The sequence below is a fragment of the Centruroides vittatus genome, unplaced genomic scaffold (assembly GCF_030686945.1).
Source record: "Centruroides vittatus isolate TY-2023 unplaced genomic scaffold, ASM3068694v2 contig_166, whole genome shotgun sequence".
In the NCBI taxonomy this organism is placed as follows: Eukaryota; Metazoa; Arthropoda; class Arachnida; order Scorpiones; family Buthidae; genus Centruroides; species Centruroides vittatus.
This window is the reverse complement of record NW_027121006.1, coordinates 2384662-2401545: the sequence shown is the minus strand read 5'-3', so window position 1 is coordinate 2401545 and position 16884 is coordinate 2384662. Positions and strand designations below refer to the sequence as shown.

Sequence of the window (16884 nt, the reverse complement as noted above, 5' to 3'; positions counted from 1 at the left end):
CAGTGTTGTCTTTACTTTCATTAGCACAATATGGTATTTGTATATTACGGCAGATATTAATTTTCGATGATAAAACGCGGATTGCAATCATGTTCATTGTTAAAAATTAGCAAAAAGTAATATACTTCGACTTAAAAATTCGATAAACCTGTGTAAAATTTAAAATTTCATAAACTTGTACAATATACATAGTAACATTATGTAATATTTTTATAATATAAAATTATTTTTAAAGCTTTAATTCAAATTCATAGCTTAAAGTATAGTATTTAAAAGAAAGAGACATACTTGAGAATTATCATAAGTAACAAGAATATTCTTGGGTGCTGTCTTCTTTATTATACTTTGAACTGTTTTCAGATGGTGAGTGGATTGTATTCTATTTTCTCTACTCTCATTAAATTAACCGGAGTTCTTCATAAGAACAGGTGCTCTGCAGCAAGTGCTGTAAATTATACGTTTAAGAATGAAACAAATAATTAAATGTTTTCATACCGATATATTAACTGGTATCTTATCTCGTAGTTCAGCAATTAAATTTTAGCTGCAGAAATACAAAATTTTTACTGTTAGCACGCTATTGACTGAGAGAAAAACGTGTTCAAAGAAGTGAATAAACAACGCTTTTATATTTAAACTTAACGATAGACAGTTAAAAGTTTACTGTCAGTAGTGTAGATTCCTTCTGTTGGAATAGAACGGTGAACGAAATGCGAGTTTTTTCAGTCGTACAATGTCCAAAACTGCAAAAATAAACTGGATTGCAGGTTTCCTGCTATTATAGTTCTATACAGATATATTTCACAATTTCTTAAAAAATTTAAATTTTCATAGACACTTAGTGTCATCGCGAATTCAGGTGATATAATCCTTATTTCTGTTTAAAAAAAATAAATAAATAACATTATTTTTGCTGTAGAGTTTTGCTGCCGTTTTGGGGGCCTCTGTTTTGTCTCAGAGAAATCGTCAGACTCTTTCTGTTCATACGAAGCAATGTTCTATGACAGTATCAATGGCTTGAATTATAAACGTCGTATTATAAAAATCTACGTCTACTAATGTTTACTTCTAGTTACAAATGCTTATATTTACATACATTAATCAAATTAGACTAACAGCCAACACTGTTGACATTGCAATTTAAACAAATGATAAGAAGTATATAGTATTATTGTTTCTTGGAAACAAATGAGATTAATTCTTGCATCATTTATATTGACGAATGCAAAGCAAAATGACATCTTTGAAACCTTCGTCGCCGTTGCAAATAGATTTTGTTATATTTCGCTAAAAATTGATAGATAAAACCAATTGTCACGCAGCGATTTGTTAATTCTGCTCTTTAAATCAGCGATCGTATTCCATTTTTTCACTTTATAGTATTTTATTTTAAAATTCTAATACTAGTTATACACTATTTCACTTTATCTACATGTAAACAAAAAATACTGCAATAATTTAGATGCTCTTGCCGGTATTCATGTACAGCAAGTATTGTTAAAATTCATAGAGAAATTGTGATTATTTCCTGTAGACAACTAATGAAACGATTGTAATTGATTTATTCCAATAAAACGATTATTATTTATAAATTACTTCTTAAGTAGAAAATGTCAATAATTGTTAATATTCTAAACAAAATATTTTGAAATACAAAAATATGAAGAAAAATGTTACGAATAGGTTAAACGCAAAATCAATATTGTTTTTTGTTTTATATCTTTATCTATATAAATACACTGTATATTATTATATATATATATATATATATCAGACTATATGTTATTTTTGGTAGAATATTCGTATATTGCTCTCATTCTTTGCTACTTCAGACTATGTGAAGTTGAAGATATTGTTGTAAAGTAATTCAATAGCACTAAAACAAACACTGTAAATGTTAGCGTGTAAATAAAAAAATTATAGTTATATTTTTTATGATTGATGTTTAAAATTACTTACTTTCTTAAAGAACGGATGGAGTATATGATCGTAATTGTGCTACATACAACTCTTCGTGATAAATGGTTTAACAATTTTTTTAATGCACATATAGTTTTGATAGTTGTATATATTACTTTTTTACAAAAAGGATTAAAAGCTCAAAAAATTTGAGAATATAACGGCGAATAGTTTATACCTGTCAGTTGGGGAAGGTAGTTGCTTTTCGTATTGTTTCACTGATCTGTGATAAGCAATAGGTTTTATTGTCTCTCTAATTCAATCTAGAAAGCTGCAATTTTTTTTAAAGTAATATAGTATATAAATTAAATAAAATCTAAGTGATATAGCAAATTAATCGGATGTTAAAAAATAACTTATTTTATTCGTTATAAAATCTGAAATGTAATTACAGTAGAGCATCGATTATCCGACCACTGATTAACCGACTTATCGGTTAACCGACCGCGTTCTAGACAGCAAATTCAAATGTCCGATAGTGATGTGGCGCTACAATATTTAGTTATGTCTTGGCTACTTTAATATTATTTTTGTTAAATTTTTGCATGTTTTTAGCTGGCAGCACTGGCTCGACCGTGAAAAGGAGGCTAGTATTTAAACCAGGCCTAATACGCTATACTAATAATGTATTTTTTCATACTTTTCGGTTATCCAACTTTTCAGTTATCCGACCAACCCCAGTCTCCAATTAAGTCGGATAATCGATGCTCTACTGTATTACTCTTTTAGCATTATTAAGTATAATAGAAAAAGAGTATCGCAATCGGTCAAGAAAGACTCATCAAAGAGTTATATATTCTTGATTCGGAAATTTTTGAAAAATTGAGATATTTACAAGTTTTTATTATAAAATTTATCTCTAATTTCAAAATGTAGCTTATACTATATTATGATAATAAAAATATAAAAGTTTTTAAAATAAAGTGACATAACAGATTGTACCAGATTATTTTCTTTACTATATATATACTTTGTCCGTCGTAGCAGAGGAAGCAATTGAGACACTTGCCCTCATCTGTCATTGTATCGGTAATAATGATATATACAAAAGTTTTATTTTAGATAAGAGTTTAAATAAAAATTACGTTAAAGAAGTGTGTAAGAACCCGAACAACGGTCGAAATCGCGTAAATTTCCGAATTCTTGTGTCAAAAAAATAACGATAAATTATATAAGTGAGAGAGAAAAAAATTCTTAATTCACACAACGTGACATAAAATGTAAACAACAAGACCCAGAAGAATGCCGACACGTGTTAAACGACCTGTTAATGTTAAACCCAAAGGTAGAACTATGACACAAATGCGCATAAACGGATAGAAATCTGACTCAGGTACTCATAAATAATCAATTTAGGAAACTAATTTTGAAAAAGGAGAACGATTATGAAGATAGAAAAACATCGCGTATGATTCTTAGAGTTCCAAAATGACAGCATTTATTAACAACGGGTTAAACTATGATCGCAGGTGTTGTGGTTCTATCAAGAATATACGAGCATAGTCAACAAAAAGAGTGTCAAATAATCACCTTGAATCGGACCTTTCTCGTGACCTGAGTTGGTCTCGGTTTCCCCGAGAAACAAAGGGAGACTAATCGGGAAACGAGGAATGGGACAAGGGGCCAATCCGAGATACGGATAGTGGTAGAAAAACTATAAAAATCGAAATTTCAAGGTCGAAGAACTGTTTCTTCTCGATTAAGCTCACAGTGTGTATCGAAGAGTGAATTGTGCTATTGCCCGAGATGTCTCTGTGACTCCGATCATCCCCAACATCCAGCGATCTGATCTCGTCTGCCCTGAGGCTTCGACAGAAAAGAAATCCTCGCCATCCCAAAGAAAAATCTAGGAGTGAAACTGAACTGCACATAGATGTAAGCGTAAATGTTACCAAATAAACGGCTTTTTCGTTGTAAAACACATGTCATCAATTATCTCCTCTGCCACACCCACATGCCAACCTCTCTTAGGCTCATCCTGACGTAATATAAACTGATCCCCATCTAAAAGACAGCAACTTTATATTGGTGCCGATGAGTAAGCTTTCAAGTTCCATATCTCCCACCAGTCGGCAATCTAACACTGGGTGGTCAAGCCAATCTACACCAATGCTAATCTTACACTGGTGTCAGTAGCTCGGGATATTGTAGCTTCACGAAACTGAGTAAGTAAGCCAACAAAAAGTTTTCTAGTAAGGATGGAGGCTGATGCAAGTGTTCTGACACGACCTCGGGACAGTGGCAGTAGCGGCTCTTTCTCCTCTTTCTCTGCATTTAGAAGATTGATCCAGACATTTTCGGGTAAAAACGGGACATGTCTTTGACTTTTTCGACACATTAAGAGAAATCGCGAAGTCGCCAGGATGGATGCCTTGCCAGTGTCTAAGCATTGCCAAGTGCAAGCTCACGGGCATGGCCCGAGACTTCGCATGACAGGACCTGCAGATGAAATCCGTGATAAACTTCGATACTTTTCAACGGCTAATGATTTAAAAATTTGATCAAGAGCCATACTCTATTAAGATACAAAAATTTTTCGCGTGTACCCAGAAGAGAAATGAAAACTTGCAAGATTTCGCGGTCTGCCTGCAGACTCTTGCCAGAGCAACAGCCGTAGATCGCACAGGCACAAACGAACAAGAGAGCGCGATCATCAAACTCTGTCAACAGCGAAAACTAAATAAAAATTGCATGTTCACTTCTTGCATGGACTAACTCATAGACTAAAAAGACAAGTTATGACACACGATCCAGCAACCTTTGCCGAAGTGCTTAAAATAGCAATTCGCGAAAAGACAATAGATCAACTGGCAGGAAAAACGCCGTGTCTAGTCCCATAGAAAATTTGCTACGCTCAGTCAGAGAAGACCAATTCGCGGAGCGAATCAGCTCTCAACACAAAAATCGCCCGACTCTCGAAGTAATTGGCAACATTAAGGAAAAAATTAGATCAACAGCCAGTTCCAAGACAAACAAATGCCTTCAGACAAGAAGAACCTTCGTGAACATATCGAACCCAAAAAGCTGAAAGGGCAAACAGTGAGAAGCGGAATTCGAGTTATACCCTGAGCCTGCAGCGTCACCCACTGCGACAATTTTCTCCGTGATCACTGCTTATTTTTCCGCAAAAACAATTTTGCGCGCGATATACCTTTTATAATCAATAGAAGAAAGAAGGCCTTAATTCTCTGTGGAGTGAGAATGGAGAACGATACTTACAAAATTTTACGCCGAATTTGAATCCGTGAAAGTACGTCTCATTACCGCCCGAATGGTACTGAGGAAACTTTTCTCTGCCATATCAGGAAAGGTGGGAAGCGAAGCATGACGCTCCTGAATGGGTAGTCCCCACACATTATGTGCCGAAACACTTTAAAGTTAATCAGTTAGGGCAGATACTCCGTTACCAGGCGCGATTCGTGCAATTTGAACACGGAAGTAGCGGTCATTTTCCACTTTTTTTCTTTTATCTGCTGCGTTGTGGTCAAGGTGGTACAGAAGATGGCTACGATGCCGAAAGAACGCCATCCAACACAACCATCTCTAGATATTTGGCCTTACCCGCTCCAGAACAAAGCTCGCCAGACAATAGGCAATTGCAAGAATTAGATAGTCACATCGGCACAATTTAGAAAACGAAATCGTGACGTATAACGACCATCAGAATGCCCTGCTCCGATCCCGTTATCAAAAATAAACGAATCAAAAAATAAAAATTTGCCTCCCTGTGCAATGATTTGCAAGATCGAAAATAAAGAGGTACGTTTGACAATAGACATATTTGCAGCTGTTACCCTAATATTTCGAACTCTATTCCGCAACATAGAACAATTACCGCGAGCCGAAACAAGAACGGTAGAGTTAGTTAGCATTACCGGTCACGTTATAAAAACGATCGTAAACTTCAGCTTAAAATTTAGAATCGGACGATTAGTCTTTTATCATGATTGTTATTTGGTAAGGCCTGAAATCACCGAAACGACAGAATTTTTGGTAGCAATGTCATCGAATTGTATGACGTAACGATTTCGGTTAGAAATGCAACACATAGCTTCTCCTTGGTCAATATTCGGTCTTTTTGGAATTTACCTGAGATAAAGGAAACAGCCAACAATCCTAGTTTAAAGAAATCTATTGGAAATAGTGAGAAGCAAATTGACACAAACACAGGTGTAGCAGCGAGAGACAATTTAGATTTAACTTTAATTGGCGAGAACAGAGAATAAAACTAGAAAAAACGCAGAAACGAAAAGGAAGAAAAAACGCGCACGAAATAATAAGCGAAAAATACTACGAGAGAAGTCAAAACAAACAACCATTAATAGCTTAGAGCAGGGAGAAGACGACTTTGCTAGAGAAATGACATTAGCTAATGATTACGTCTTTCCCCCGCAGTCAGAGGTCATCGTGGAAGAGAAAGTCCACTCCCCAGTGACTAATCAAGTAGAAATCATCGAACCGACACCTCCTGACAGTGAAGAAGTGTTGATTGCTAGTACGTTAGTCAAAATACGGAAGCGCAGGAGAGTATCCGTTAGGATAATGAACGTAAAAAACACAACCCATCAAGATAAAGAGGGTAAGTAAATTATGAACCTTTCCCTTAGTGGAAGAGGAAACGAAAGAAAATGCGGAACCTAACAAAATGGCGCGGTCAAACGAAACAGAGTAAACAAGAGCTCAATTTGCGAATTTATTTGACTTTAGTGAAGTAGGGAATGATAAGCTGACCCCTCTGTTAGATTTATTATACAAATACAAACACGTGAAATCGCCAAAGTCGATTTAGATCTAGGCTATTGTGATTTAGTGGAGCACAAAATAGACACTGGAAACAGTCCCCCGGTTTTTCGTGCCCCATACCGAATTCCACACACCCAAATAGAAACAATAGACAAGATAGTGAAAAATATGATCAAAAGCAAGGTAGTTGAACCGTCCAGCTCCTCATGGTCATCGCGCCTGCTTTATTAGTCGCTAAAAAGTTCAAGGCTACAGATTAGTCGTCGATTATAGACAATTAAATAAACTTACCAAGATAGACCCATATCCATTGCCCGATATCCATAAGTCATTGAGTTTGTTAGGAAGATTGCGATATTTTTCTTCTATAAAGCGAATTTTGGCAGTTGCCTTTGAGTCCTGAATCAAAGGAAAAGACAGGGGTTCAGCACTCTTTCGGGAAACTATCAGTGCAATTGTATGGCAATGGGCATTACCTGTGCCCCAGCGACATTCCAAAAATTTGCGGATTTAATATTAAGTGGCCTCAAAAACAAAATCTGCCATCTCTATATGGACATTTTGGTACTTAGTCCAGACTTCAAATCGCACTTGGAACGGTTGAAAATGATCCTTCAGCACCTGGCAGTAGCAGGACTAAAGTTGAAGACCCGAAAATGCCAGCTGCTGAGACAGCAAATAAAGTTTTTATGGCACGCAGACTTGACCCGGCTAACATCGAGTGCGTTAGAAATTTGCCACAACCTCGGAATGAGCGAGATGTTAGAGCATTTCTAAGATTGACTGGGTACAATAGGCGTCACATATCGCAATATGCAAAAATTTCAAAGCCCCTTTCGGACTTCCTTAAGAACCACATAAAGTTTTACTGCGCCGAGGAACACGAAGCCGCGTTCGCAAATTAAAAGAAATTTTAATAACAGCACCCTTATTAAAATTTCCGGACTTTGGCAGTCCTTTTGTGCTAGCGAGAGATGGCTCAAACACCATGATAGGCACTGTGTTATCACAAAAAGATGTACTGTACGTGGAGAACTTCCAGTGGAGAACTCATATGCTAACAGACTGTTAAAGCCTGCAGAAAGGAATTTTAGTACCACAGAAATAAAAATGTCTGGCCGTGATCTGATCAATTAAGCATTTTGAACCATACCTCAATAGAAGGAAATTTACAATTATTACAGATCATAGACCACTTAGGTGGCTCATAAACGTTAAGGACAAAAGTTCGAGACTTAGTCGTTGGAATTTAGCTTTACAATAATACCAATTCGAGATAATTCACAAGCCAGGGAAAGCCCATACAAACACAGACGCGATAATCAGAATACCCGTGGCTAAGATCTGCAAAATACAACCTATATATAGTAAGATACAAATAAAGAAACAACAGATGAAGAACTCCTTTTGTAAACAGGTCAAGCAACAAATAATGAGAGACTCGTCATCCCAAGAAACAAACCTAGATACTGCAGACTTATCTTTGGACGCAGATCAAACCCTTTACCATAGGAAAACGATCCCAGAAAGGAATGAGGTTTGTATCTTCCAGATAATGATAAGAATACATCTTAAAATTATTTCAAGACATTCCTAGCTCAGGATATTTGGATGCTAAAAATATGCGAAATAAATTACAAAAACAGTTTTACTGGCCAGAAATGAACAAACATATTACGCATTACTGCGAGAGCTGTCAGGAATGCGTGATGAGGAGAAGGCCCCTGCATGGTCATTAAGCCCCTTTGCAAACATTTCCAAAAATATCGAGTCTTTTCGAGCGTACGACACTAGACATCCAGAGTCCACACCCTACTACTCATAACGGACACAAATATTTGTTAGTTTTTATAAACCATTTTTCTAGATGTGCAGAAGCAGTCCCTTTGCCTGGCATCACTGCCAAAACGCTGGCTAATGCGTTCGTAACATAAATTATTGTAAGACATTCGGTCCCAAAACAGTTACTTACGGATAGAGGATCCAACTTTGTTTCCAAGGTCATGAAGGAGGTCTACGAAATGTTGCACGTAGAAAGACTCCTTACGACAGTGTATCACCCAAATGTAATGGCATGGTCGAAGGCCTTAATAAAACCTTATTAGATATATTGACTCATTATGTTGATGCGGATCAGCGCAATTGGGATGAAATGATCCCCTATGCTCTTTTCGCGTACAATACTACCGTGCATTCGAGCACGAATTAAACTCCCTTTTCTTTGTACGGACATGACCCGACTTTTCCATTCGACATCGTCACTGAACCCAATAGACCCCGATATGATGTAAGCGAAAATTTTGCGAGCGAACTAAGAGCAGGTTAACCACATCCCACAACATAGCTCAGGAACACGCGGAAAAAGCCGCGAACCATAGCAATAACAAGTTATTCCTATAAATAAGTAATTATTAGATTAATCTGCATAACAATAATAATATGTGTTAAATAACACATAAACATATATGCACTCCTTTCAAAGTCTAGATCATTCGCTACAATTTGATCAATTTGATTTCGGTTATTGTCACTAAACTTTTACTGAGGAAATCTATAGAGAGATCATTTGGGTTCTTCGTTTTTCAGAATCTCTATTTTTCAGATCTCCTTGTATTTCTTATTCTGCCAGTTCTCGAAGGTCGTCATTGGTAAGGATCTTTTCAGAAACCTGCAGTCACTCTTTAGTATCGTACCTGTCTACATCTCCTAGTCCCGCTGTATCGATTATGTTGAAAATTTGATCAATTAAATGACACGACGATAGTCTTTTCTTGTTCAGAATTCTTGGATACCTTCAGCCATATCTTCGATTTAAAAACGCAAAAGTATACGAATTACATCATGCGAAAATGCGGTAAATTTTTTGTTTTTCTTTCCATAATTTTAATTTTAATCAATTCATATATTAATAAATTAATAGCATTAATCTGTACAAAAACAAACGAAGAATAGAAAAATTTACATTTATTAAAAACTAATAAGTTTGATAATAGAAATATCCAAAGAATAGTAATACAAAAAATCAAAATAGACAATTACAATCTGTTTAACACTTCCCTCCTGAAAAGTTACGTGCAAACTGATAAATGGCGCCATCTGACTGAACTTATGTAAAACACAATTTACACAATTATATGCGATAGAGTGCTAGCAAACAAGAGAGAATTTTTTTAAAAATTAACCATTATTCCAAATGACAAAATATCGTCAACTGAGAATATACCTTACAATAATCGTGTGCATAGTTTATATCGCTTTATTCACATTAATTATTTCGTATTTTAAACAAATTTCAACTTCAAGATCTCTAATTAACAATACGTGACATTGCCAACCAGATCGAATTTCTTCGCTAATTATTAAAAATAAATAATGCTTTTAAGTATACGCAAATCTTCATATATGCTCGGATCCTCTGTTCGCCCTTGACCAATGGGCTGGCCACGTGGAGTTTTCCGGGTTTTACACGTTGGTATCGGTTAAATAGCGGCCATTTTTTCGTAAAAGTCCACTTCCGAGGGACATCGCCACGTTTAGCCTTGCCGTAAAACAAAAAATAAATAAATACATATTTTTAAAGGTCCAAAATAATAAAATATTTAAATAATTTAAAAGTAAATGATGCTGCAACTAACATTTTACATCACGTACATTTGTTTCCTGTTCAGGTTTTTAAACAGGTGCAATGCATACTTGTCTACACGTGGCAGTAACTGAAATCTAAAAACTTTCATATAAATTTTAAAAATTACTTTTTCGAGTATTTATGAACACCGTCTAACAGATAATCCGGGTGACATCGCATTTTTTACTGAACTAGACTTCAATAAAAAATTATTTTATAGAAGTGTTAATGTTATAATAATACTAGCTGCCTATGCCCTGCTTTGTTCTGTCTATTGAGGGGTGAAAGCGGTGATAGAAACAACTGTATTATAACTAAAATGTACGTTAATTGACCTAAGAATTCGGCATTAATATTCGAATGTGCAAACATATGGAATACGTTGATCGGTAAAGAACATTTTACCTAACAAACATACATATATTAATAGAAAGTGAGATTTAGGATCGTTAGAGGGGGGAGGCAACAAAACTTTTTCTAGGTTGTCGTGTATTATCCTTCGCATATTTGTTGCAGAACGTATTTAAGGTATAAAGTTCTATACCTTAGCCACATACATACATATTTTGACATTTTATATACAGATAAGTCATATTACCTATCTTCCTTATCTATATTTTAATAAATTGAAGAAATTGTTCAAATTGTGAATAATAATTCTTTATTAATTTAATTCAGTTTATGGGAGGAAAGGAAAGAATGCGTAGGAGAAAACCTGCCGATGACGTTAGTATACGCCACTTGAAAATGAAGTTTTTCGTCACATGATTTATTGTTATAAATTGAAGCGATTTCAGCTCGTTCGATCAATTATTCACTGTTGAAAGGTAAGTTGAATCTCAGCGTAATTTAAATACAATTTAGATAGGCGTAGTTTAAAACAATGTGATGGGAAGTCCGAGTCCGAGGGCCTTCTCTCTACTTCAAATGAGGGTTTTACAATTGGTTGTAAAGACACCTTTCCACCGGAACTTCAATGTACAGTCCTCTATGTACGAATATATACAGGTTGCAGTAACATTCTTCTCTCTTTTAGCACACCAGACAAGACATCCTTTCTGTTTTTTCTTTATTTTTATTATTTTTTGTATGCGTTTTTTTAAGACATTCTGCCAATCTAATGACTGAACAATTCAGTAGCTTTCACTAGGGACTGCTCCTGTGGGGTTTTCTGACTAATTTATTAATAACTCGTAGGTCTTTTGTCGAAATTTTCTCAATTTTGTATAGAGGTTTCTGTATTTGGGTATGTTGTCGTTGAAAGTAAACGGTGTGTAAAAAAATCCATGCGTTTGTCAAGAGGACCAGAGGAGTTAGACTTAATAAACACTAATTATTTTTAAAATTAACAGAACGTCGGCAATTTAAAATGTTAGCTCTCTTTTTGTAAGGCTCTGTCTACATGAAATATGTTTAAATCATTTACTAGTTAGTTATTTACAAATTTATTAATGAAGTTCGTAAATATAAAAATCTTACAAGCATATTTATTGTAAATAAGTGATATTAATCATAACCTTTTAATATTACAGCGAATAAAAGAAAAAACGAAGTCACCATGATGAAAGGAATATTCTTAATTTTCGTTACATCCCTCTTGTTTACAATGGTGTGGGGTGACCATGACGACCACGACCACGACCACGATCACTACCTCGAGTTTAAACAGTATTATATTGATCAGTACTGCAGTAAGATATTCTTTTACTGTTTTACGTACACACACACACAGTAAGTTAATTAAGGTGTACGATTTTGTTCACACGTTTTCAAGCTTAATAACTCCTGTGGTTTTTATAAATAATTTCTGAAATGTTTTGGGAGGTTTACGTTTAAAGGGCATAATTTCTGTTAAACTTTGGCGGTTAAAGGTACTGAGGGTGGAAGATACAGTTGGTTATATGTAATATTTACAGAGGGATCGCACTTAATAAGGAATTTAAATATATTTTTTTTATATAATTCTCATCTTTACTGTTTATTAAGCATTTTGCCATTTTCTAATGCTTAATTACATAAAAAGTCTTATTAATAAAGTATCATATTAGATGGCGTCATACACAGTTAACAATTTTTTACTGGTAAATTTAAACAACACGTTGCTGGAATTTGTTTTTATTTCCCTAAATTCAGATCATAATTTCAATTTATATAATTTTAAATCGGTATTATTTACATAAAAAATGTTTTCAACAGGTCTTCATTAAGCAATAATAGGAATGTGAAAAGCTCATACAAAAATATTAATTTTATCACTTTTTATAGATATGCCCAATATAGATTGTTTCGACTACTGTTTTCATACAGTCATTGGTGAAGAGGTAAAGTATATTGATTATTTACGTAGAAATTTCAGAAATGTTTTTAATAAAGATCTCATTTATTATGCTTAGAATAACAAAAGCTTTTGGGAATGTCTCGAGGACAGCTTTGAGAACTTAATTCATGCAAACACACTGCATGACATACAAGAGTATTTCTGTAAGAATGCCACAGAAAAGGTACGAAAAATTAAAATGAAAGATTTTTTAATTATATACTTCAATAAATAATAAAGTAATAAATGTTCATATTACATTTATTTTATATTAACTGTGTTTAATTTATGTTAATTGAATTGCAATTTTCTCATCTGCAAATTACACACCTGTAAGTTTCCACTGGTGTCTGTCTGTCTGTCTGTCTCTTCGCTTCCTTCCTTAATCTCGGGAACGGAGCTAGAAGGATGAAAGTCGTGACGACAAATGGAAATCATAGAGGGAGGATGACACCTGTCTTATTTCGAATGGGATCTCGTGCATTAGAACACTGTTAATTTTGAAACACTTGACAACATTAGAATTTATACATTACTTGCATCTACAACTTTTTATAAAACTAACCACTACGCTCCAAATTAACTTTTTTTCCAGCTTTATAATAATTAACCATAGAGAGAACTTTTTATACAAAATGTCATAACAACTGGAAAAGTTATACAACCCGTTGCATGAGTTTTTCTTAATTTTATGAATAAAAAATTAAGTTATTCGTTTAAACAGATAAAAATTAATTTCTGTAATTTATACTTTTGTAGGAGCTTCAAACATTCGATGAATGTATACACGAAGACGAAGAAAAATCAGTAGCGTATTATGACGGATTTGATGTAAGTTTTTAGTACAAGTGTCAAAAAACAAGAGTGAAATTTATTAAATTAAAAAATAAATAAATAGAGTTATAAATTTTATTTCTATTTTGCAGTTTTGCCTCATTTACCAAGAGTTAGGTTTGTATCTTCCAGAATTATTCTGCAGCTGCTCTTCCAGCTAAATTTTGAATATTTACACGAATAAGTGTGAAATTCTTCTTTAAATTGAAATGTAACTAAAATATTTGAAGGAAATTAAATTTGAATTTAAGCATTTATTTTTGTCTTTTATGCATTATTTTTTATACTTACAGAAAATCGACCTAAATTTCTTTGTTTACAAATTTAATTAATATATATTTAAGCAATACAATTTCGAAACTGACAGATTAATACTATTTATATTATAAAATTTTTACGAATGACAAATACACTTCGAACGGTAGAACCAGGGGCGCCCGTGCGTTAGAACACTTGTGGCACGCTTTGTGTCAATTGCCCTTTCCCTAATTTTCAAGGGGATCCAGATTTCATTGTCGACAAACAACATAAAAGTCATGACCTCTAGCCTATTGTGCAATTACAAAAGAAATTAATGATCAATATTTATCTATCCGACGCAACTTTGTCGTAAGTCGATCATAACTTGGCATTAAAAACAAGGAACCTTTCTGTCTTCGGGCACGTTAGGTGCGATTGCGAACAGCGTCACCTGGTGGAAGCGCTGATCCGACATTGAATCCTTCTTGAATGATGTGTAATGCCCTTTTTGTAGCTTGTCACCCCCTTTTTTTGTAGATATCGTTCTTGTACTTCTCCCTCTTGCTGAATAGCTCGTTAATATTCTGTGCACGTGACATCTTGAACTTGCAGATCAATGTTGGTTTCACTTTTACTCTTACCTTCCCTTCTTGTGTCAGAACTGTCTACTTGTCTGTTTGTAGTGTCTTTGTCGTTTATATCGATATATGCCTCTACCTCGGTTTATTAATTTCTGTTTTCTGTACTTTGTTCGTTTGAAAAAGAAACACTATTTCTTCAAAGGTCCCATAATTTATATCCTTTCACGCTTCAACGTATCCGAACAAAATACACTCTTTTGCACGTTTGTCGAACTTTGACACTTAACCGCCTTGTTTTGTTTCTTACTATAATTTGCTTCTATCATTTCGGTGATCTAATGGGATCGCTAGAGAATGAAGCGGTTCCCTTCCTCCCCGTAGTGATATACCACCTGGTTTAATAATACTCCTGTTAGCGACAGGTGAATATAACCTATCACAAATGCATAGGCCTATATAAAAAGATTTTTCGATGGCTAAACTTTAATTTTTTATGTATTTCATTAATTTTGTATACTATTAGTAAATAAAATATTTAAATTATCCAACCGTTTTTTGGACTTTAGGAACCAGAAACCCCAGAAAAACATACTAAAAAGATTGGGAGTTTTTCTGTATATATAAATGTTACGTCATGTAATCTCTGTTAGTGTATGTACTCGCACATGTTAATACAGTGGTATAGCATGATTTTGTTTAGACATTTTGAAGCTTAACAATTCCTGTTTGTTCCTTCGAAAGTCTCTGAAACTCTGCAGGGAGATTTTTGTTTATGGGAAATTGATGCTGTTAAGTTCTGGTGGTTAACGGTCAAAGGGGTGAGAAGATAGATCGCGTGATGTGTCATATTTTGACTAGGATCGGACTTAATAATAGTGTTATTAATACAATAAAGGATGGCATCACGCAGTGCTAGATATTTTTGCAGGAAAATTTAGGCAACACGTTGCTGGATTTTTTCATTTTTCTATTTTTTAAATCGGTCTTATTTACAGAACGCCTGACCCTACCAGGTCAGTGTACGAATCTCAATTAAGGTGCAAGGATCACTTGGCGCTACTTAGTCAGTGTAAGGATCTGAATTAATGTAAGACGTTTTTCCCAATGCTAAACAGTTGGAAAAGCTACTTTACCGTGCTCAGCAGGTGCAAAAACTACCCCTTTCTTTTTAATCTACCTCAATTCTGTTACGATACGAGAAACTCCAGCGTAGTTGTAGTCAATTTGATATGAAAAAATCTTCTAATATTTTCATTGTTATAAATAAACGGGTTGCTTAAATAGGGCCGGAGATATCCCATCTATGTAGTATATCCACGCCGTATACAACAAAACAAACGAGCTTATTACCTAGAGTTAAGCTTAAAATGTCAGGGGGAAGCCTCGCGTAGCCTGTGTCTGATTGCCAGTCTGTCTGTACTTAATATCGAGAACGGAGTTAGCTACCTGACCGGCATAACCTCGTTGTTAGCAGAAGAAGTGTGATTTACAGGGGCTAGACTTTAGAATTACGACGAAGAAGCATTACGATTCACAGTTTACTACCTCTTAATCTTTATATTGTTTCCCTTTTATTTTGGAGAAATTCTTTGACTTTAGACGGGAAGTTTCAGCTGGATCGGTACTCGTAGCACCAATACTCGAGGAGAACAGAGCAAAGAGCCGAGAAAATAACTAAGAAAAGGGCACTCGTTTAAGAGTGACGTGAATGTACAGTTAAACATAATAGTTTAATTAATAAGAACACTACGACATTTTTTAATGAACGTGTTAAACAATAATTGTGCCACTTTACGTATACACGGAATTTCTTTTTTATAAGTGTTAATGTTTTAATAATACTAGCCGCGTGTACCCTGCTTTGTTCCAGCTATTGAGGAGTGAGAACGGTGATATAAACAACGGTATTATAACTAAAATATATATTAATTGGGCTAAGAATTGCTATTATTTTTCGAATGTCAAGACATAAAATTCGGGGTTGAACAACGAAAAAGCTTTTCGACTGATTTTACCAAATCAAGGGGTCAGAGGTGATGTCACCACCCGAGGATCTAATGAGCTCGATAGAGAAATTCTTTTCCTCCCCATAGTGATATACCACCTGGTCTATCGATAGTCCTGACCCGGACAGGTGAATACAACCTGTCACAAATGCATATATAAAGAGATTTTTCGATTGCTAAACTTTAATTTTTTATGTATTTAATTAATTTTATATACTATTAGTTAATAAAATATTCAAATTATCCAACCAAAACAAATTTTGTCATAACGAATCATTATTTATTATGTCATCTTCACAATGCCGGATTGCAATTTGTCATCACAATGCTCTCGATTTTCAGTGTTTTTTCCTTGTACATCATACTTTTCCTTATAACAGTAGAGTCATGCTCGTCATGAAACTTCGTTCTGCAATAAATATTTGAATTGAAATAAGACTTGTCTTCCACAAAGGTATAACGCACTATTGTATGTAAACTTTAATTCAATTGTATTGGGAATAAACTTACATTTTAAAGGTGTTTAATATTAGACAAACAAGCAGACACCGCAACACTACACCAAAATTAACACGTAAT

General features: G+C 34.5%; 1 protein-coding gene across 1 annotated transcript in view; it reads left to right on the top strand.

Annotated features, from left to right (window-relative positions):
• Positions 1-13735, top strand: part of LOC136968982 (uncharacterized) — a 38725-nt gene extending 24990 nt beyond the window's left edge. The window contains exons 5-6 of the mRNA XM_067263052.1: positions 13404-13475; positions 13571-13735. Of these exons, the coding sequence (XP_067119153.1) occupies positions 13404-13475; positions 13571-13639 (141 nt within the window). The 3' untranslated portion in view covers positions 13640-13735. The remainder of the gene's footprint in view (positions 1-13403; positions 13476-13570) is intronic.
• The last annotated feature ends 3149 nt before the right edge of the window (positions 13736-16884 follow it).